The sequence below is a fragment of the Lolium rigidum genome, chromosome 7 (assembly GCF_022539505.1).
Source record: "Lolium rigidum isolate FL_2022 chromosome 7, APGP_CSIRO_Lrig_0.1, whole genome shotgun sequence".
Classification (NCBI taxonomy): domain Eukaryota; kingdom Viridiplantae; phylum Streptophyta; class Magnoliopsida; order Poales; family Poaceae; genus Lolium; species Lolium rigidum.
In genome coordinates this window covers 105,766,092-105,788,479 of record NC_061514.1, presented here as the reverse complement: position 1 = coordinate 105,788,479, position 22,388 = coordinate 105,766,092, and the positions used below count along the sequence as shown (strand labels likewise).

Below are 22,388 nucleotides of genomic sequence, written 5' to 3'. Positions count from 1 at the left end.
GTTAAGGCAGCTTTATACTCGTGTGACAGCACCTTACCATTGATAGTAGGAGGTGCAGCAACATGTGAATCATTATCATTACTAATGGTGGTAATAGTCCAAACTTTAGCTACATTATTCTCTTTAGCTAGTTTTTCATTTTCTTCTCTATCCCACCTAGCACGCTAATTCAGCCATTAATCTTATATTCTCATTAATTCTAACTTGGATGGCATTTGCTGTAGTAGTAATCTTATTATCAATATCATTATTAGGCATAACTTTCAAATTTAAAAGATTAACATCGGAGGCAAGTCTATCAACTCTAGAAGCAATAGTATCAATTTTATCAAGCTTTTCCTCAACAGATTTGTTAAAAGCAGTTTGTGTACTAATAAATTCTTTAAGCATAGATTAAAGACCAGAGGGTACACTCCTATTATTGTTGTAAGAATTCCCATAAGAATTACCATTAGCAGAAGGATATGGCCTATAGTTATTACCAGAGTTGTTCCTATAAGCATTGTTGTTGAAATTATTATTTTTAATGAAATTCACATCAACATTTTCTTCTTGAGCAACCAATGAAGCTAAAGGAACATTATTTGGATCAACATTAGATCTACCATTCACAAGCATAGACATAATCACATCAATCTTATCACTCAAGGAAGAGGTTTCTTCAACAGAATTTACCTTCTTACCTTGTGGAGCTCTTTCCGTGTGCCATTCAGAGTAATTTATCATCATATCATCAAGAAGTTTTGTAGCGCCCCCAAAGTGATGGACATAAAGGTACCTCCAGCAGCTGAATCCAATAAATTCCGCGAAGAAAAATTTAGTCCTGCATAGAAGGTTTGGATGATCATCCAAGTAGTCGATCCATGGGTTGGGCAATTCTTTACCAAAGTTTTCATTCTCTCCCATGCTTGAGCAACATGTTCAGTATCTAATTGCTTAAAATTCATTATGCTACTTCTCAAAGATATAATTTTAGCGGGAGGATAATATCTACCAATAAAAGCATCCTTACATTTAGTCCATGAATCAATACTATTCTTAGGCAAAGATAGCAACCAATCTTTAGCTCTTCCTCTTAATGAGAAAGGAAATACTTTCAATTTAATAATATCACCATCTACATCCTTATACTTTTGCATTTCACAAAGTTCAACAAAATTATTGAGATGGGCAGCAGCATCATCGGAACTAACACCGAGAAAATTGATCTCTCATAACCAAGTTCAGTAAAGCAGGTTTAATTTCAAAGAATTCTGCTGTAGTAGCAGGTGGAGCAATAGGTGTGCATAGGAAATCATTATTATTTGCGTTTGTGAAGTCACACAACTTAGTATTTTCAGGAGTATTCATTTTAGCAATGGTAAATAAAACAAACTAGATAAAGTAAATGCAAGTAACTAATTTTTTTGTGTTTTCGATATAGTGAGCAAGACAATAAATAAAGTAAAACTAGCAACTAATTTTTTTGTGTTTTGTTTAGGTGCAGCAAACAAAGTAGTAAATAAAATAAAGCAAGACAAAAACAAAGTAAAGAGATTGAGAAGTGGAGACTCCCCTTGCAGCGTGTCTTGATCTCCCCGGCAACGGCGCCGAAATTTGCTTGATGCGCGTAGATGTACACGTCCGTTGGGAACCCCAAGAGGAAGGTATGATGCGCACGAGTGGCAAGTTTCCCTCAGTAAGAAACCAAGGTTTAATCGGACCGGTGAGGAGCCAAGAAGCACGTTGAAGGTTGATGGTGGCGAAATGTGATGCGGCGCAACAACAGGGATTCCGGCGCCAACGTGGAATCTGCACAACAAAACCAAAGTACTTTGCCCCAACGAAACAGTGAGGTTGTCAATCTCACCGGCTTGCTGTAACAAAGGATTAAACGTATCGAGTGGAAGATGATTGTTTGCAAGAAAATAGTAAAACACAATTGCAGTAGATTGTATGCTATGTAAAGAATAGGACCGGGGTCCACAGTTCACTAGAGGTGTCTCTCCCATAAGATAAAAGCATGTTGGGTGAACAAATTACAGTCGGGCAATTGACAAATAGAGAAAGGCATAACAATGCATGTACATGATATGATAAATATAGTGAGATTTAATTCGGGCATTACGACAAAGTACATAGACCGCCATCCAACTGCATCTATGCCTAAAAAGTTCACCTTCAGGTTATCATCCGAACCCCATTCAGTATTAAGTTGCAAAGCAACAGACAATTGCATTAAGTATGGTGCGTAATGTAATCGACAACTACATCCTTAGACATAGAATCAATGTTTTATCCCTAGTGGCAACAGACACATCACAACCTTAGAACTCTCATCTGTCACGATCCCAGGTGTCAATGAAGGCATGAACCCACTATCGAGCATAAATACTCCCTCTTGGAGTTAAGAGTAAAAACTTGGCCAGAGCCTCTACTAATAACGGAGAGCATGCAAGATCATAAACAACACATAAACAATAGATTGATAATCACCATAACATAGTATTCTCTATCCATCGGATCCCGACAAACACAACATATAGTATTACAGATAGATGATCTTGATCATGTTAGGCAGCTCACAAGATCCAACAATGAAGCACAACAAGGAGAAGACGACCATCTAGCTACTGCTATGGACCCATGGTCCAGGGGTGAACTACTCACTCATCACTCCGGAGGCGATCATGGCGATGAAGAGTCCTCCGGGAGATGAATCCCCTCTCCGGCGAGGTGCCGGAGGCGATCTCCTGAATCCCCCGAGATGGGATTCGCGGCGGCGGCGTCTCTGGAAGGTTTTCCGTATCGTGGCTCTCGGTACTGGGGGTTTCGCGACGGAGGCTTTAAGTAGGCGAAAGGGTAGGTCAGGAGGCGGCGCGAGGGGCCCACACCACAGGCCGGCGCGGCCAGGGCCTGGGCCGCGCCGCCCTATGGTGTGGCCACCTCGTGGCCCCACTTCCTTCCCTCTTCGGTCTTCTGGAAGCTCCGTGCAAAAATAGGACCCTGGGCGGTGATTTCGTCCAATTCCGAGAATATTTCCTTACTAGGATTTCTGAAACCAAAAACAGCAGAAAACAGCAACTGGCTCTTCGGCATCTTGTTAATAGGTTAGTTCCAGAAAATGCATAAATATGACATATAATGTGCATAAAACATGTAGGTATCATCAATAAAGTTGCATGGAACATAAGAAATTATCGATACGTTGGAGACGTATCAGCATCCCCAAGCTTAGTTCTGCTCGTCCCGAGCAGGTAAAACGATAACAAAGATAATTTCTGAAGTGACATGCCATCATAATCTTGATCATACTATTTGTAAACATATGTAATGAATGCAGCGATCAAAACAAAAGTAATGACATGAGTAAACGAGTGAATCATATAGCAAAGAGTTTTCATGAATAGTACTTCAAGACAAGCATCAATAAGTCAAGCTATTTGCTGAAAATTAGAATGATTGGCAACCCAAAAAAAGCTAGAAAGGAGATCAAATCTTTTTATTTTGAGAAGGTTATTGATTCTGACTTGACAAATTATGAAGATTTGGTTGAATCAGTTCTAGTGCAGTACCCGCCACGTTATTTGGAAGTTGCACATGTTCAGTACTATGATGATGTTCTGAAAACATTCCCAGAAATAAAATCAGACCAAGAGTTGATGTCTATGTTTGAGAAACACAGTAAGACGAAGATGGTGCATATGTTCTTTGCATATTGTGACCCCTCTGAACCTTATGCTCCTATCACGGAGTATGAACAAATTGGTATTGATGAACATGTTGGTACTGACGAAGATAGTTATCTTTGCAACCCAATACCGGAGAATGACCATGTTGGTGTTGATGAAGAGAGTATGTATTTGGAGAAAGAACCTACATGTCTAAATGTGGTTCTTTTTCCTAATAAAGAGAAGGACAAAGACTATGTTGCTGCTGATGGGAGTGAGGATGGGAGCGAGGATGATAGCGAAGATGAGAGCGAGGATGACAGCAAGGATGAGTCTGAGTTAGAGGAGGAGGAAGAGTTGCATGAGGCAAATCATGCCCCAGATATAGAGTATAATAAGGAAGACCCCTGTATGACCGAAGGTTCCACATATCCCAATATGGATGAGTTTAAGTTGGCTCTTTCTCAGCATGCAATCAAACATCAATTTGAGTTTAACACAGAGAAGAGTACACCATGTAGGTTCAGGGGATATTGTAAAAGAAGAGATGAAGATAATTGTCCATGGAGGATACATGCTTCTACAACAGATAATATGTGTACTGTGGTGGTAATTGTCTAACTTTGCTCGTTTGGGAACTTCTTTTGCATAATTGTTTAAGAATTTGTAGCTAACTAGATATATTCTTCTTTTGTAGGTGAAAAAAAACCCTTGTGATCATGATTGCTCTAGTGCAAGAAGGAAAAAGAAGGTGAAGAACGCAACTAAGTATTGGGTATGTGAGAAGGTGAAGGACTGGCTCATTGAAGATGCAACTCTAGGAGCAACGGAATTGCAAAAAAAGCTTAAAGAACACCACAAGGTCAAAATCCACTACAAGAGAGTATATATGGGCAAGCTACTAGCCTTGAGGGAACTATATGGTGATTGGGACAACAGCTTTGACAATTTGTATAGGTTTAAAGCACAAGTTGAAAGTTGCTGCCCTGGTAGCATAGTGCAGATCGATCATCACACGGTATCTGGTAAAATCAGGTTTAGAAGAATTTTTGTTGCTTTCAAACCTTGCATAGATGGGTTTCTTGGTGGTTGCAGACCGTATTTGGCAATAGATAGCACATTCTTGACAGGCATGTTCAAGGGGCAGTTGGCTAGTGCTACTGCCATTGATGGCCATAATTGGATGTATCCGGTTAGTTTTGGAGTTTTTGACTCTGAAACTAATGAGAATTGGACTTGGTTCATGCAACTGCTAAGACAAGCCATAGGATCACCAACAGGTTTAGCCATATGCACCGATGCTGGCAGGCAGCTATGACAGGGGTAAAAGAAGTGTTCCCAGAGGCAGAACATAGAGAGTGTATGTTTCACTTGGTGACCAACTTCAAGAAGAAGTTCCATGGGAAGGTGTTTGATGACCACCTTTGGGCTGCTGCTTACTCATGGAATCCATATTTATTTGGCAAACATTGGGCTGCTATGGAGACAGCAAAGCCAGCCGCAACAACATATGTAAGGAAGTGGCACAATAGGTTGTGGTCTAGGAGCCAGTTCTCAACTATATGCAAGGTGGACTATGTAACCAACAACTTGGCTGAGAGCTTTAACAATTGGATCAAGCACCACAAGTCCTTGAACTTGGACGACTTCTTTGATAAGGCGAGGCAATTGATTATGATATTGTGGAACCGAAGGAGAAAAGTTGCAAAGAAGTTAGATGGTTTGATTCTCCCCCACATAATGAAGAGGCTGAATGTAATGACTAGGGAATTAAACTTGGAGGTTGTAGAAAGCTCGAAGAAGTTGCTCGAAGTGACCGCATTAGGTGGTAGCGGATTTAGGTTTGTGGTCAACTTGCAAGAGAGGACATGTTCTTGTAGACAATGGCAAGTTTCCGGCCTTCCTTGCAAACATGCTCTTGCATTCATCACATCACTTACCAATGCACACATACGACAATATGTGGACGTGTATTACTCCGTTGAAAAATTCAGATCAGCTTATGCCCAACTAATCCCTGCTATGCCTGACAAGAACCAATGGCCTCAATCTGACCATGGCTTCTTCATGCATCCGCCACTATTAAAGGCTACTGCTGGTAGGCCTAAAACCGAGAGGTACAAAGGTTGCGGTGAGAAGAAAAGGAAAAATGGCAAACACTTATGCCCTATTTGTAAGGAATATGGGCATCACTGGCATAATTGTAAGAAAGGCAACCCCGATGACATTGCTGCGATGATGGCTGTGAGGTAATATCGATTTACTCATTCTTGCATTACTCTGCCAGATGTACATTTTCACTACTTCCTTATTGTTCGTGTAGAGAACCACCAAAGAAGAGAACAAAGACATCCCAAACAGCCGACTCATCCATTGTGCCTTATGCGGATGAAGAACCAACAAGAATGTGTTTTCCCCCAAGGTTAGTAATTTAACATTTATGCTCAAGATTATATGAGAACACTGCTTGAATTCTAAGTAGCTTCTGTTACCACCCGATTTTGGCCAAATCAGGAGATGGGCCGTAAGTGAAGATGGGCTTGAAGGACGTACACATGAAGCATCTTTGAAGCGGCCTTGCGCTGAGAGTTCGGGCTTAATTGCCCATGTATCTGTAACATATTAGATCGCGTTGTAATTTAGATTTAAGAGATAGAGTCTGGCCCGTGCACGGTTAGGTGCACGCCTCAATTAGAAAGTCCCTTGGACTATAAATATGTATCTAGGGTTATCGGAATAGGAGGACAATCATCGTTCAACCAACACAAACCAATCTCGGCGCATCGCCACCCTTTCATACGAGGGTTTCTCCCGGGTAAGCACCATGCTGCCTAGATCGCATCTTGCGATCTAGGCAGCGTAAGTTTATTCGTTATCCTTGTACTGCTCGTGCTGAAGCCTTGTTGATGGCGAGCAGTACTATTTATCCTTAGGTGTTTAGGGGCTTGCATTGGTGCTTTCACGTGCATATCTGCGTGGCAATGCCGTCCCTAGACACCTTGCTGCCCTTACGTCGATCTAGACGTAAGGGCAGCATCTTGCTTGATCATGCTTAGTAGATCCGATCCGTTATAGTTGCTCCTTGCATCCGCAAGGATTAGTTTAATATCCGCATAGTTAGGCCTTATGCTGGGGTCGGACGATCCGGTGGTGCGTTAGGCGTTGTTTACCGTCCCTGCGAGGGATGTTCCGAGGATCAACACATGTTGGTTTTTAGGCCTCTCGTAGGGGTAGTTTGCATCGTCTCTCGTAGCTGCTAGGCCCGATCGCACGTAGGACGTTCCGATTATGCGGTGAAAACCCTAAACCGTCGTGGATCGCTTTAGCTTTGTCCTGATCAAGCAGGATCCCCATGCCATTGCTAATCCATCAAGGACCATGGGGCGATCGGCTCTTTGAGCCGATCCACACGGAAACCTGAGAGCTGATAAGGCTCGTATTTAATGTGCACGTGTCTACCATGCAGGAACAATCGAAGCACTAACACCTTCCTGACCAGGTATAGGTCAGGTGGCACGCCCTAGCAACCGCCAGGACGCGCGCCAGAAGATTTGCGGGACGACGCGAGGTGCCAGGGATCCACTAAGCGGCCCTGGGAGCTTCCCGGCTCTTCGTGTTGCTTAACCAAAGCCCGTCGGGGGGTTTTGGAGGGTAACACATTCTGGCACGCCCGGTGGGACCTCTTCTGCAACATCCACGTCAACACCGACATCCGAGATGGCAGAGGAGCAGATCACATACAAGGATCTCCCTGTGGGGCACAAGAAGAAATACGATGAGCTGAAGGCCATCTGTGAAGCCGAACTCAGCGGCTCCTCTGAGACAACCCGTCCTCACAACATCAAGCTCAGAGGAAACACGTGTCTGTCGCATGGCGTCAATACGGTAGATCTCAGCCACTCCATAAGAGAACCAGGGTTCTCTTTCGATGTCAATATGGCAGGGTTTGTGATTCGCCATGGCGCGGACAAAGCGGAGAGCAGCTGCTCTCTTGGCAAGGATAAAGAGGAGGCCGTTCCACGCGACCGGCCCCAAGACGACGATAGACGGTACCTAACCGAGGAGGAGGTGAGAAGCATGCGGTATCAACGCCCATTATCCGTGCATCTCCTCAACAAATATGAACGGCAGTACGACCGACGTCGGCTCGCTACGACGAAGACGATGAAAGATATCGTCGGTCTGATGCAAACAGGAGGTATCGTCGGAACAACGGAAACAACGACAGGTACGCCAGAGGAAGGTCAAAGGAACAAGATGACATGGATAAACACTGGGACTGTCCTTTCTTCAAACATTGCTGGGACTCAGGAATGAGCCGATTGCCAACAATCGAGAACTGCCCAAAATGCAGACAGCACAGAAGGAGGGCAAGCGAAGTTTCAATGTTCCCTGATGGACTCAGTCATCCTCAGAAGCGTAGGGTGCAACGGCTGCGAAACCTGGAAGAGGCCGAGGCACGATACCGTACACGTTGAGAAGAGCACGGCCCGATCTGGCCGTGAAAATTCCGCAAACAGTGGAGATGAAGGCGCGCCCGCCAAAGAAAGTATGGCGCCCAAAACAGGCGAAAGCCGATGCACAGGCATCGGCTGATGCCGATGCAGAGACGTCGGCTGGTACAAACTCAGTGTTCAGGATCTCGTCAGAGATTCATGACCCAAGACGTGGTGAGCATGCTTCCGTCGAGCTACATCACCACAATAAGAGGCCGGGGAGTTGTGAACCCTCATTAAGCATCACAATGGAAAAGGAGGCCGATTTCAGCGATCGGCCAGCACTGTCCTCAACATACGCTTTGCCGGTATGCAACATTGATCTGGCCAACGATGGAAAGCTGGGTTATGGGTTTACATCAGCGGACGAACTAGAAGAGGTTGATATTGGTCCTGGGGACAAGCCCCGGCCAACATTTATCAGCAAGAAACTAGACCCACATCTGAGGGGCCTAATGATAGCCCTGTTAAAAGAGTACCCAGATTGTTTTGCCTGGGATTATACAGAGATGCCTGGGTTAGACAGGAGCATCATTGAGCACCGGCTTCCTCTGAAGAAAGGATTTCGGCCGTACCAGCAGCGAGCACGACAGATGAAGGCCGAAGTTTTGGAGGAAGTCAAGAAAGAAATCAAGAAGATGCTGGACGCCGGATTCATCAGGCCATGCAGGTACGCTGAATGGATTTCCAATGTGGTGCCTGTGCAGAAAAAGGACGACCGATGGCGCGTAGCCATAGATTTCCGGAACCTTAATAGCGCCACTCCGAAGGACGAGTATCCGATGCCGGTAGCAGAAACCCTGATCAATGCAGCGGCCGGCCATAAAATATTGAGTTTCATGGATGGCAATGCTGGCTACAACCAAATTTTCATGGCTCCGGAGGATATACACAAGACCGCGTTCAGAGTGCCAGGCTCAGTGGGCTTGTTTGAATATGTGGTCATGACATTTGGATTGAAGAACGCCGGCGCGACATATCAAAGGGCCATGAACTACATCTTCCATGACTTAATCGGCCAATTGGTGGAGATTTACATCGACGACGTGGTGGTAAAGTCTGTTGCGACGGATGGACACTTAGAGGATTTGCGACGAGTCCTGGACCGAACTCGGAAGTTCGGACTGAGAATGAATCCGAAGAAGTGCGCCTTCGGTGTAACGGCCGGTCAGTTCCTAGGATTCTTGGTCCACGAACGTGGGATTGAGATCGGCCTAAAAAGTCAGGAGGCGGTTCGAACGATGAAGCCGCCCACCACAAAGAAGGAGCTCCAGTGTCTCATCGGCAAAATTAATTTCGTCAGAAGGTTCATCTCCAACCTGTCTGGGCGAATTGAGCCGTTCATGGGTGATACGTCTCCAACGTATCGATAATTTCTTATGTTCCATGCTACTTTATTGATGATACCTACATGTTTTATGCACATTATATGTCATATTTATGCATTTTCTGGAACTAACCTATTAACAAGATGCCGAAGAGCCGATTGCTTGTTTTTCGCTGTTTTTGGTTTCAGAAATCCTAGTAAAGAAATATTCTCGGAATTGGACGAAACTTTCGCCCGGGGTCCTATTTTTGCACGAAGCTTCCGGAAGACCGAAGACCTAACGAAGTGGGGCCACGAGGCAGCCGGGGGGTGGCCGGCGCGGCCCAAGCCCTGGCCGCGCCGACCTATCCCCCGGGCCCCTCGTGTGGCCCCTCGCGTTGACCCTCCGCCTACTTAAAGCTTCCGTCGCGAAACCCCCAGTACCGAGAGCCACGATACGGAAAACCTTACTGAGACGCCGCCGCCGCGAATCCCATCTCGGGGGATTCTGGAGATCACCTCCGGCACCCTGCCGGAGAGGGGATTCATCTCCCGGAGGACTCTACACCGCCATGGTCGCCTCCGGAGTGATGAGTGAGTAGTTCACCCCTGGACCATGGGTCCATAGCAGTAGCTAGATGGTCGTCTTCTCCTTGTTGTGCTTCATTGTTGGATCTTGTGAGCTGCCTAACATGATCAAGATCATCTATCTGTAATTCTATATGTTGTGTTTGTCGGGATCCGATGGATAGTGAGTACTATGATTATGGTGATTATCAATCTATTGTTCATGTGTTGTTTATGATCTTGCATGCTCTCCGTTACTAGTAGAGGCTCTGGCCAAGTTTTTACTCTTAACTCCAAGAGGGAGTATTTATGCTCGATAGTGGGTTCATGCCTGCATTTACACCGGGACAGGTGACGAAAGTTCTAAGGTTGTGTTGTGTCTGTTGCCACTAGGGATAAAACATTGATGCTATGTCTAAGGATGTAGTTGTTGATTACATTACGCACCATACTTAATGCAATTGTCTGTTGCTTTGCAACTTAATACTTGGAGGGGTTCGGACGATAACCTGAAGGTGGACTTTTTAGGCATAGATGCGGTTGGATGGCGGTCTATGTACTTTGTCGTAATGCCCAATTAAATCTCACTATATTTACCATGTCATGTATATGCATTGTTATGCCTTTCTCTATTTGTCAATTGCCCGACTGTAATTTGTTCACCCAACATGCTTTTATCTTATGGGAGAGACACCTCTAGTGAACTGTGGACCCCGGTCCTATTCTTTACATAGCATACAATCTACTTGTTTTACTGTTTTCTTTGCAAACATCTTCCACTCGATACGTTTAATCCTTTGTTACAGCAAGCCGGTGAGATTGACAACCTCATCTGTTTCGTTGGGGCAAAGTACTTTGGTTGTGTTGTGCGGGTTCCTAGTTGGCGCCGGAATCCCTGGTGTTGCGCCGCATCACATTTCGCGACCATCAACCTTCAACGTGCTTCTTGGCTCCTACTGGTTCGATTAAACCTTGGTTTCTTTCGAGGGAAAACTTGCTACTGTGCGCATCATACCTTCCTCTTGGGGTTTCCCAACGAACGTGTGAGTTACACGCCATCAAGCATAATTTTCTGGCGCCGTTGCCGGGGAGATCAAGACACGCTGCAAGGGGAGTCTCCACTTCTCAATCTCTTTACTTTGTTTTTGTCTTGCTTTATTTTATTTACTATTTTGTTTGCTGCACCTAAACAAAACACAAAAAAAATTAGTTGCTAGTTTTACTATATTTACTGTCTTGCTCTCTATATCAAAAACACAAAAAAAAATTAGTTACCTGTCTTTATTTTATTTGTCTAGTTTACTTTTTGCTTCTTGCATCATGTTTCCTTTTAATTTCACCACAAAAGACATACCGGTAGGACGTGGGTCCATAGTTGGGAGAAATAATATAGAAGAATTTTTCAATCATGTTAGTATCACTGAAGATTTTGAAGATAGACACTTGGTAGAACTTGCACCTACCTATGAAATTGCTGCTGCTGCTTTAGTTCGCATGTTGGAAACTAAATTTGTTAATCTTAATCCTATAATCCAACACATGTTTCTTACACTTGGCGATATGGAAGAAGGGGAAAAGAAAGATTTTGTTTTAGAAACCCTTCTTAGAGAATTTGGTGGTCTAGCAAGAGAGGCTAGAAAGGTTTTTACTAAGTTTAATATGCTAGGTTCTCATACCAATTTTATTGGTCTCCTTGAAAAAATGGACATGGATAGAATAATGTACACTAATAACATTAATGATGGTGGGGAAATCAAAGCACCAATACCATGTAAACTCCTAGCTATGAATGATGCATTAGAAAATAATTATGCTTGGCTTGTTCCTGAAAATTTGTTCGATGAGAGTAGCAAGCCTAAGACTAATGAAAAGGGAGACGCTAAAACTTATATATCAAATATACTATGCTTGGTTGAGAAAACTCCCAACACCCCTGGTAATGATGTTGATGCTTCTACTCTCGATGTTACTTGATTTGCACTTTCTGCGCCTAGCTGAAAGGCGTTAAAGAAAAGCGCTTATGGGAGACAACCCATGTTTTTACCTACAGCAATTTTTTGTTTTGTTGAGTCTTGGAAGTTGTTTACTACTGTAGCAACCTCTCCTTATCATGTTTTTGTGCCAAGTAAAGTTTCTATGTCAAAGTTGATGTTATATTTGGGATCGCTGCGCAGAAACAGCATTGCTGTCTGTCACGAATCTGGGCACAGTCCTCTGTAGAAAATTCGAAAAAATCTGCCAATTTACGAGCGTGATCCTCAGATATGTACGCAACTTTCATTAGTTTTGAGTTTTTCCATTTGAGCAAGTCTGGTGCCATCTTAAAATTCGTCTTTACGGACTGTTCTGTTTTTGACAGATTCTGCCTTTTATTTCGCATTGCCTCTTTTGCTATGTTGGATTTATTTCTTTGATCCACTAATGTCCAGTAGCATTATGCAATGTCCAGAAGTGAAAATAATGATTGTGTCACCTCTGAATGAGTGAATTATTAATTGTGCACTAACCCTCTAATGAGTTTGCTTGAAGTTTGGTGTGAAGGAAGTTTTCAAGGGTCAAGAGAGGAGAATGATATACTATGATCAAGAGGAGTGAAAGCTCTAAGCTTGGGGATGCCCCCGTGGTTCACCCCTGCATATTTTAAGAAGACTCAAGCGTCTAAGCTTGGGGATGCCCAAGGCATCCCCTTCTTCATCGACAACATCATCAGGTTCCTCCCCGAAACTATATTTTTATTCAATCACATCTTGTATTCTTTGCTTGGAGCGTCGGTTTGTTTTCGTTTTTTGTTTTGTTTGAATAAGATGGATCCTAGCATTCACTTTGTGGGAGAGAGACACGCTCCGCTGTTGCATATGGACACATGTGTCCTTAGGCTTTACTCATAATATTCAAGGCGAAGTTTCTTCTTCGTTAAATTGTTATATGGTTGGAATTGGAAAATGCTACATGTAGTAATTCTAAAATGTCTTGGATAATGTGATACTTGGTAATTGTTGTGCTCATGATTAAGCTCTTGCATCATATGCTTTGCACCCATTAATGAAGAAATACATAGAGCTTGCTAAAATTTGATTTGCATATTTGGTTTCTCTAAGGTCTAGATAATATCTAGTATTGAGTTTTGAACAACAAGGAAGACAGTGTAGAGTCTTATAATGTTTACAATATGTCTTTTATGTGAGTTTTGCTGCACTTGTTCATCCTTGAGTTTGCTTCAAATAAACCTTGCTAGCCTAAACCTTGTATCGAGAGGGAATACTTCTCATGCATCCAAAATCCTTGAGCCAACTACTATGCCATTTGTGTCCACCATACCTACCTACTACATGGTATTTCTCCGCCATTCCAAAGTAAATTGCTTGAGTGCTACCTTTAAAATTCCATCATTCACCTATGCAATATATAGCTCATGGGACAAAATAGCCTTAAAAACTATCGTAGTATTGAATATGTACTTATGCACTTTATATTTTATTAAGTTGCTTGTTGTGCGATAACCATGCTTACGGGGAACGCCATCAACTATTGTTGAATATCATGTGAGTTGCTATGCATGTCCGTCTTGTCCGAAGGTCTATCATTTTAGTGGTTGGAGCATGCAAAATTGTTAGAGAAGAACATTGGGCCGCTAACTAAAGCCATGAACCATGGTTGAAGTTTCAGTTTTGGACATATATCCTCAATCTCATATGAGAATAATAACTTTGCTACATGCTTATGCATTTAAGAGGAGTCCATTATCTGTTGTCCATGTTGTCCCGGTATGGATGTCTAAGTTGAGAATAATCAAAAGCGAGAAATCCGAAATGCGAGCTTTCTCCTTAGACCTTTGTACGAGGCGGCATGGAGGTACCCCTTTGTGACACTTGGTTGAAACATGGCATGCGAAGATCCGGTAGTCCAAGTTAAGTAGGACGAGGTGCGGGCACTATTAGTATACTATGCATGAGGCTTGCAACTTGTAAGATATAATTTTCATAACTCATATGCTTTATTACTACCGTTGACAAAATTGTTTCATGTTTTCAAAATAAAAGCTCTAGCACAAATACAGCAATCGATGCTTTCCTCTTTGAAGGACCATTCTTTTACTTTTATTGTTGAGTCAGTTTACCTATCTCCTTCCACCTTAAGAAGCAAACACTTGTGTGAACTGTGCATTGATTCCTACATACTTGCATATTGCACTTGTTATATTACTTTATGTTGACAATTATCCATGAGATATACATGTTACAAGTTGAAAGCAACCGCTGAAACTTAGTCTTCCTATGTGTTGCTTCAACACCTTTACTTTGATTTATTGCTTTATGAGTTAACTCTTATGCAAGACTTATTGATGCTTGTCTTGAAGTACTATTCATGAAAAGTCTTTGTCATATGATTCACTTGTTTACTCATGTCATTACCTTTGCTTTGATCGCTGCATTCATTACATATGTTTACAAATAGTATGATCAAGATTATGATGGCATGTCACTTCAGAAATTATCTTTGTTATCGTTTTACTCGCTCGGGACGAGCGAGAACTAAGCTTGGGGATGCTGATACGTCTCCAACGTATCGATAATTTCTTATGTTCCATGCTACTTTATTGATGATACCTACATGTTTTATGCACATTATATGTCATATTTATGCATTTTCCGGAACTAACCTATTAACAAGATGCCGAAGAGCCGATTCGTTGTTTTCTGCTGTTTTTGGTTTCGAAATCCTAGTAAAGAAATATTCTCGGAATTGGACGAAACTTTCGCCCGGGGTCCTATTTTTGCACGAAGCTTCCGAGAAGACCGAAGACCTAACGAAGTGGGGCCACGAGGCAGCCAGGGGGTGGCCGGCGCGGCCCAAGCCCCGGCCGCGCCGACCTATCCCCTGGGCCCCTCGTGTGGCCCCTCGCGTTGACCCTCCGCCTACTTAAAGCTTCCGTCGCGAAAACCCCGATACCGAGAGCCACGATACGGAAAACCTTACGGAGACGCCGCCGCCGCGAATCCCATCTCGGGGGATTCCGGAGATCACCTCCGGCACCCCGCCGGAGAGGGGATTCATCTCCCGGAGGACTCTACACCGCCATGGTCGCCTCCGGAGTGATGAGTGAGTAGTTCACCCCTGGACCATGGGTCCATAGCGGTAGCTAGATGGTCGTCTTCTCCTTGTTGTGCTTCATTGTTGGATCTTGTGAGCTGCCTAACATGATCAAGATCATCTATCCGTAATTCTATATGTTGTGTTTGTCGGGATCCGATGGATAGTGAGTACTATGATTATGGTGATTATCAATCTATTGTTCATGTGTTGTTTATGATCTTGCATGCTCTCCGTTACTAGTAGAGGCTCTGGCCAAGTTTTTACTCTTAACTCCAAGAGGGAGTATTTATGCTCGATAGTGGGTTCATGCCTGCATTTACACCGGGACGAGTGACGGAAAGTTCTAAGGTTGTGTTGTGCTTGTTGCCACTAGGGATAAAACATTGATGCTATGTCTAAGGATGTAGTTGTTGATTACATTACGCACCATACTTAATGCAATTGTCCGTTGCTTTGCAACTTAATACTTGGAGGGGTTCGGACGATAACCTGAAGGTGGACTTTTTAGGCATAGATGCGGTTGGATGGCGGTCTATGTACTTTGTCGTAATGCCCAATTAAATCTCACTATATTTACCATGTCATGTATATGCATTGTTATGCCTTTCTCTATTTGTCAATTGCCCGACTGTAATTTGTTCACCCAACATGCTTTTATCTTATGGGAGAGACACCTCTAGTGAACTGTGGACCCCGGTCCTATTCTTTACATAGCATACAATCTACTTGTTTTACTTGTTTTCTTTGCAAACATCTTCCACTCGATACGTTTAATCCTTTGTTACAGGCAAGCCGGTGAGATTGACAACCTCACTTGTTTCGTTGGGGCAAAGTACTTTGGTTGTGTTGTGCAGGTTCCTAGTTGGCGCCGGAATCCCTGGTGTTGCGCCGCATCACATTTCGCGACCATCAACCTTCAACGTGCTTCTTGGCTCCTACTGGTTCGATTAAACCTTGGTTTCTTTCTGAGGGAAAACTTGCTACTGTGCGCATCATACCTTCCTCTTGGGGTTTCCCAACGAACGTGTGAGTTACACGCCATCAAGCAATGGGCTTGGTCAAAATCAAGCCCGATGAAGAGTTCCGCTGGGGGGCAGAACAACAGCAGGCTTTCGACGATATCAAGGAATATTTGACCAAGCCACCAGTGTTAGTTCCGCCGCGGCAGGACAGGCCCTTCTACATTTACTTGTCAGTGGCCGACACCTCCATCGCGTCAGTGGTGGTGCAGGTTTATGAGGGCCTGGAGAAAGTGGTTTTTTACCTCAGTAGAAGGATGTTGGATGCAGAAACAAGGTATCCTGAAATTGAGAAGTTGTGCCTCTGCTTGTTCTTCACCTGCACCAAGATCCGACACATCCTGGTGTCAGCCGATATCATCGTTATATGCAAATCGGACGTCATCAAACACATGTTGTCGGCTCCTGTATTGAAAGGCCGACTCGGCAAATGGATGTTTGCACTACCGGAGTTTGAGATCCGGTATCAACCGGCAAAGGCAGTCAAAGGTCAAGCGCTAGCAGATTTGATTGCCGAACGGATAAATACGGACGTAGCGGCACTATCGGTGCGCGCGTGGGCTATGTTCTTCGACGGGTCGGTTTGTGAGGATGGTTGCGGCATTGGCGTGCTACTCGTGTCGCCTCGGGGGGCAACATACTCCTTCTCTATCAAGTTAACCGACCCCTGCACCAACAATGTGGCCGAGTATGAAGCAATCTGCAAGGGAATGAAGTTGCTCCTGGAAGCTGGAGCTGAAGCAGTCGAGATCTTTGGAGATTCCAAATTGGTGATCTCTCAGCTCACAGAAGAATACAAGTGCGAAAGCGAGTCACTCTTCCCATTTTGGATACAATGCCGAGAGCTAATGGCACAGTTCAGGTATATAATCTTAAATTGGATTCCAAGGTTGCAAAATACTGAAGCCAACGACCTCGCACAAACAGCGTCAGGGTACAAGGACACGGCGGAAGAAGCCGATTTTCAGGTGCAATACCTGGAACCGGACGATTGGAGAGCCGATATCTTCAATTATTTGAAAGATCCGGCTCGGGGGCACCTAAGCGTACAAGATACGGAGCCATGAAGTACGTACTGATTGGCGATGACATGTTTTATAGAACGCTGGAAGGATTACTCCTCAAGTGTTTAGGGTCAGCCGAGTCCAATCGGCTCTTGCACGAGGTGCACGAGGGTGCTTGTGGAACCCACCAGTCGGCCCATAAGATGAAATGGCTGATTAGGCGCTCCGGATTTTATTGGCCCACCATGCTTGAAGATTGCTTCCAGTATTACAAGGGTTGCCAAGCATGTCAGAAGTTTGGGAACATTCAGATGGTGCCTGCATCAGCAATGAATCCCATCATCAAGCCTTGGCCATTCCGAGGGTGGGGTATGGATATGATCGGAGAAATTCATCCTTCATCGAGCAAGGGCCATAGATGGGTTCTGGCCATCACAGATTATTTCACGAAATGGGTGGAAGCGGTCCCTATGAAGAAAGTGGCGTCGGAAGACGTTATCAAGTTCATATTGGAACATGTCATTCATAGGTTCGGGATTCCCCAAACTATTACGACCGATGGAGGTTCGGTCTTTGTTTCGAAAGAGATGAAAAAGTTCTGCGATGACATGGGAATCAAATTGATCCGGTCGTCTCCATACTATGCTCAAGCAAATGGACAGGCCGAAGCATCCAACAAGAGCTTGATCAAGCTGATCAAGAGGAAAATTGACGAGCACCCCAAACGATGGCATGAGGTGTTGTCAGAGGCGTTGTGGGCCTACCGTATGTCGTGTCATGGGGCAATCAAAACCACCCCATACCAGCTGGTCTACGGACAGGAAGCTGTGTTACCCTGGGAAGTCAAGGCAGGATCAAGGCGGGTCACGTTTCAGAATGATCTAACTGCTGAAGAATATGCAGCCCTGATAAGCGACAGCATTGAGGATGCGACGGAGCTTAGGCTATGGTCACTCGAGAAGATCAAGGAGAAAAAAGCCAAGGTAGCTCGGGCATATAATAAGAAGGTGAAGCCAAAAGAATTCCAAGTTGGTGATTTGGTATGGGAAGCTGTGTTACCATTGGGGACAAGGGATAAAGAGTATGGGAAGTGGTCTCCGAATTGGCATGGCCCGTATAAAGTTGTCCAAGTTCTGAAGGGGAATGCGTACATGCTCGAGATGTTGGATGGCGTAAAATTCCCGGTAGCCGTCAACGGCCAGCATCTAAAGAAATATTTCCCAAGTATGTGGGATGATGGACAGTAAAGTATGGAGGCCGATACAAAAATCGGCCAGTAAAAAAATGGGGGCCGATTATATGAAATCGGCCGGTAAAGACAAATATAAATAATAATACAAAGGTAAAATTCAGGCACATCTCGCATGGAATTGTGTTTGGAATGCAGACCGACGCTGTGCCATCGGTTTTTTTTTGAGCAGTGACTTCATTGGACAGATCAGCCAAGTTAACAAGAAAGCAAAGGTTATGTAGAGAAATTTTCTTCATTAATAAGAAAGGATCTTTACAGGGAAGAGCCGATTGCTCAAGAAAGGAAGAGCAAAAGAAGAGCCGACTGCTCGGGAATTGCTAATCCTACAGAGCTAGTCGTCGCTGGCCTCATCGTCAGCGCCGGAGCCACCATCAGCACTGCTTCCGGAGGCTTCTTCGTCGCTGCTGCCCAGGTCCTCAGCTGAAGCCTCTTCTTCCTCGTCGTCATCATCATCTTCACTGTCCGCCCAGCTGCGGAAGCGCTTCGTCGGCGGATATCCAGCGGAAGAGGAGGAATCATCTTCCTCCTCTTCTTCTCCTTCCTCGTCATCATCATCGTCCTCGCTGTCCGCCCACATGCGGGAGCGCTTCGTCGACGGGTGCCTGGCAGAGGACGGGGCCTCTTCCTTCTTCGCTGGTTCTTCCTTCTTGTTGGAGGAGGTCGCCCCGGGTTGAGGGTCGCCCTCATTCTTCGGCGGAGTTCGGACGGGGGGATCTGAGGAGGTAGAGGAAGACGAAGACATTGCGGCGATGGAAGAGGGTTTTTGGTGTTGATGGGCAGAATGGAGCAAGGGGATGAAGTGGCGACCCGTTTGGCACAGAGAAGTTGGGAAGGCAAAGGTCATGATGAAGAATACTGCGACGGTTCTGCTTTGCCATCTTCTCTGACATGACCCTTCGAGGAAAGCAGATGGTTTTGCAATTATCATTATCAAAACCAGGGGGGCATGTGTTACCACCCGATTTTGGCCAAATCAGGAGATGGGCCGTAAGTGAAGATGGGCTTGAAGGACGTACACATGAAGCATCTTTGAAGCGGCCTTGCGCTGAGAGTTCGGGCTTAATTGCCCATGTATCTGTAACATATTAGATCGCGTTGTAATTTAGATTTAAGAGATAGAGTCTGGCCCGTGCACGGTTAGGTGCACGCCTCAATTAGAAAGTCCCTTGGACTATAAATATGTATCTAGGGTTATCGGAAAAGGAGGACAATCATCGTTCAACCAACACAAACCAATCTCGGCGCATCGCCACCCCTTTCATACGAGGGTTTCTCCCGGGTAAGCACCATGCTGCCTAGATCGCATCTTGCGATCTAGGCAGCGTAAGTTTATTCGTTATCCTTGTACTGCTCGTGCTGAAGCCTTGTTGATGGCGAGCAGTACTATTTATCCTTAGGTGTTTAGGGGCTTGCATTGGTGCTTTCACGTGCATATCTGCGTGGCAATGCCGTCCCTAGACACCTTGCTGCCCTTACGTCGATCTAGACGTAAGGGCAGCATCTTGCTTGATCATGTTTAGTAGATCCGATCCGTTATAGTTGCTCCTTGCATCCGCAAGGATTAGTTTAATATCCGCATAGTTAGGCCTTATGCTGGGGTCGGACGATCCGGTGGTGCGTTAGGCGTTGTTTACCGTCCCTGCGAGGGATGTTCCGAGGATCAACACATGTTGGTTTTTAGGCCTCTCGTAGGGGTAGTTTGCATCGTCTCTCGTAGCTGCTAGGCCCGATCGCACGTAGGACGTTCCGATTATGCGGTGAAAACCCTAAACTGTCGTGGATCGCTTTAGCTTTGTCCTCGATCAAGCGGGATCCCCATGCCATTGCTAATCCATCAAGGACCATGGGGCGATCGGCTCTTTGAGCCGATCCACGTGGAAACCCGAGAGCCGATAAGGCTCGTATTTAATGTGCACGTGTCTACCATGCAGGAACAATCGAAGCACTAACACCTTCCCGACCAGGTATAGGTCAGGTGGCACGCCCTAGCAACCGCCAGGACGCGCGCCAGAAGATTTGCGGGACGACGCGAGGTGCCAGGGATCCACTAAGCGGCCCTGGGAGCTTCCCGGCTCTTCGTGTTGCTTAACCAAAGCCCGTCGGGGGGTTTTGGAGGATAACAACTTCCTTCTCACCATAGCCAAAATTTGGAAACTACAACTAAGAAGGAAAAGAAGGAAAAACATGCTAACTCAAGTGCTGGAGCATCAAAAAGGTGATTAGAACTAGTTCAGATTTTTGTATTTACTTAAACTACAACTTGTTATTTTCCTGATTACTTCCTTCTCACGAGTACCAAAAGCTTGGAGAATACAAGTAAAAAAAAGAGGAAAGGGAGCAACTCTGAATCGGTTGGATCCAAAAGGTATTGTTTCTGTTTCGTACTTCACATTTATGTATAGTTTTTGTTTTCAGTTGCTAAAATCTATTGTTGCCATACATGTATAAGTGCAGATCAGGAACCGGCTCAAACCAACTGGTGCCAATTTCCATAGAGTTTCCTATGCCCGGCGATGCGAAAGATGTTCCAGTGAAGGCAGGCAAGAGCAAAAAGAGAAAGTGTGCTAAAAAGATTCCGGCGGTTCCACTTGACAGCCCAGCTATGTGCACAAGAAGCAAATTTTTAAGCCCTGCGAACCCCGCAATGAGCACAAGAAGCAAAAGAAGGCTCAGCTTGTGATTATCAGATGGTTTCTTTTGATGCAATTGTTATTTTGGAGGTTCTTTTGTGTTGTTTGGGTCATATAGATTTGACCTCATGCATGTGTGACCTTGTATGCGAACTACTGATGCATCTGAACCACTACTAATGTGGGAGCATTGTGAACTACTACTACTTTTGTGCTATTCTGGTAGTTTGTACATGTTGTGGTGCATTTTGCACATCTTTACTATTAAATGGGAGTTGGTCGTTTGACACTCAACGCGTTTGGTGGTCGTCATTGAAAAGATCCTGGCCGTCCAATCTATTCTCCCTACTCCGCTTCGTCCGATCAAGTCAAACACCAAAATCCCCCCACGCACAAGTTAATTATGGTATAAAACTCAATCAGAATATCTCAATCACCTATCACGGTACATCAAAATATGGTAAGGCAATCACATATCACGGCCAAAATAAGTAGGCACATCAAAATATTCTTCTCTCCCGCATGGCAGTCTATCAATCATCAATCCCCGTAATCAATACAAATTTTATTAGAAAAGATATCCTCTCTCCCGCATGCAACCAAATAATTGCTCTCCTTCCTTGTTGGCTTTGATCTTGCCACCAAATCTTCCATATTCTTCTCTCATTAGCCATGATCTTGCACCAAATCACATCAGCCTTAATCACTTGTTCTCCCCTAGGGATTTAGTCTCATGAACATCTCCATCGCCTGCCTAACCCTCCCGCCATCGCACTCCTCTCGCCGTTGATGCCCACATCCCCTACCAGTACACCCTGCCATCACGTACCGCGCCGCTCCGCCCCTACCACCGTGACAGCACTGGCTTGCCCTGCCATGACGCCACGAGCCCGCTAGAGGTCGCCGATGTCCTATGCCACAGCGCAAGGGGCGCTACCGGACGTTCCTCCTCTTCACGAGAGGCTTCCGCCCCTGCCACTCTTGCCGCCTTGGTTGCCCATCATCGCCATCGTTGCCTCCCTGACCAGCAAACTCTGATGATGTCAATATGACCAGCCTAGGGCATTTAATTTGTATCGAGGTATTTATACATCAGGCATCGACTCTCTTTATAAAATATGTGTGTGTTCTCCAAATGTTCAATGAATCTATGATGATCCTGTACAGGGATTATTACGCAATTCTTCATTACAATGCACGTGATGCATCTGATTCAAGCTTATGTGGCGGGGATGATATTCAGGAAGCACATGTATGTTTCTTTCTGCATATAATGTGTATGTCAATGATTTATGGAGCATCTCACTATATTCTAAACTGCCATTGTTATGCATTTGTAGCTTGACCAATGGCTGAGTACGCCCCACTCC

General features: G+C 44.8%; 2 protein-coding genes across 2 annotated transcripts; both read left to right on the top strand.

The window, feature by feature from the left end:
* The first annotated feature begins 3,421 nt into the window (after positions 1-3,421).
* Positions 3,422-4,968, top strand: LOC124671797. The gene is made up of 2 exons (XM_047208126.1): positions 3,422-4,259; positions 4,348-4,968. The coding sequence occupies exons 1-2, from the start codon at positions 3,438-3,440 to the stop codon at positions 4,966-4,968; spliced, it is 1,443 nt and encodes a 480-aa protein (XP_047064082.1). The 5' UTR covers positions 3,422-3,437.
* On the top strand, positions 4,965-21,068 carry LOC124671796. Its single transcript, XM_047208123.1, has 5 exons — positions 4,965-5,899; positions 5,974-6,072; positions 20,529-20,603; positions 20,682-20,753; positions 20,843-21,068. The coding sequence occupies exons 1-5, from the start codon at positions 4,965-4,967 to the stop codon at positions 21,066-21,068; spliced, it is 1,407 nt and encodes a 468-aa protein (XP_047064079.1).
* Positions 21,069-22,388: the final 1,320 nt, after the last annotated feature.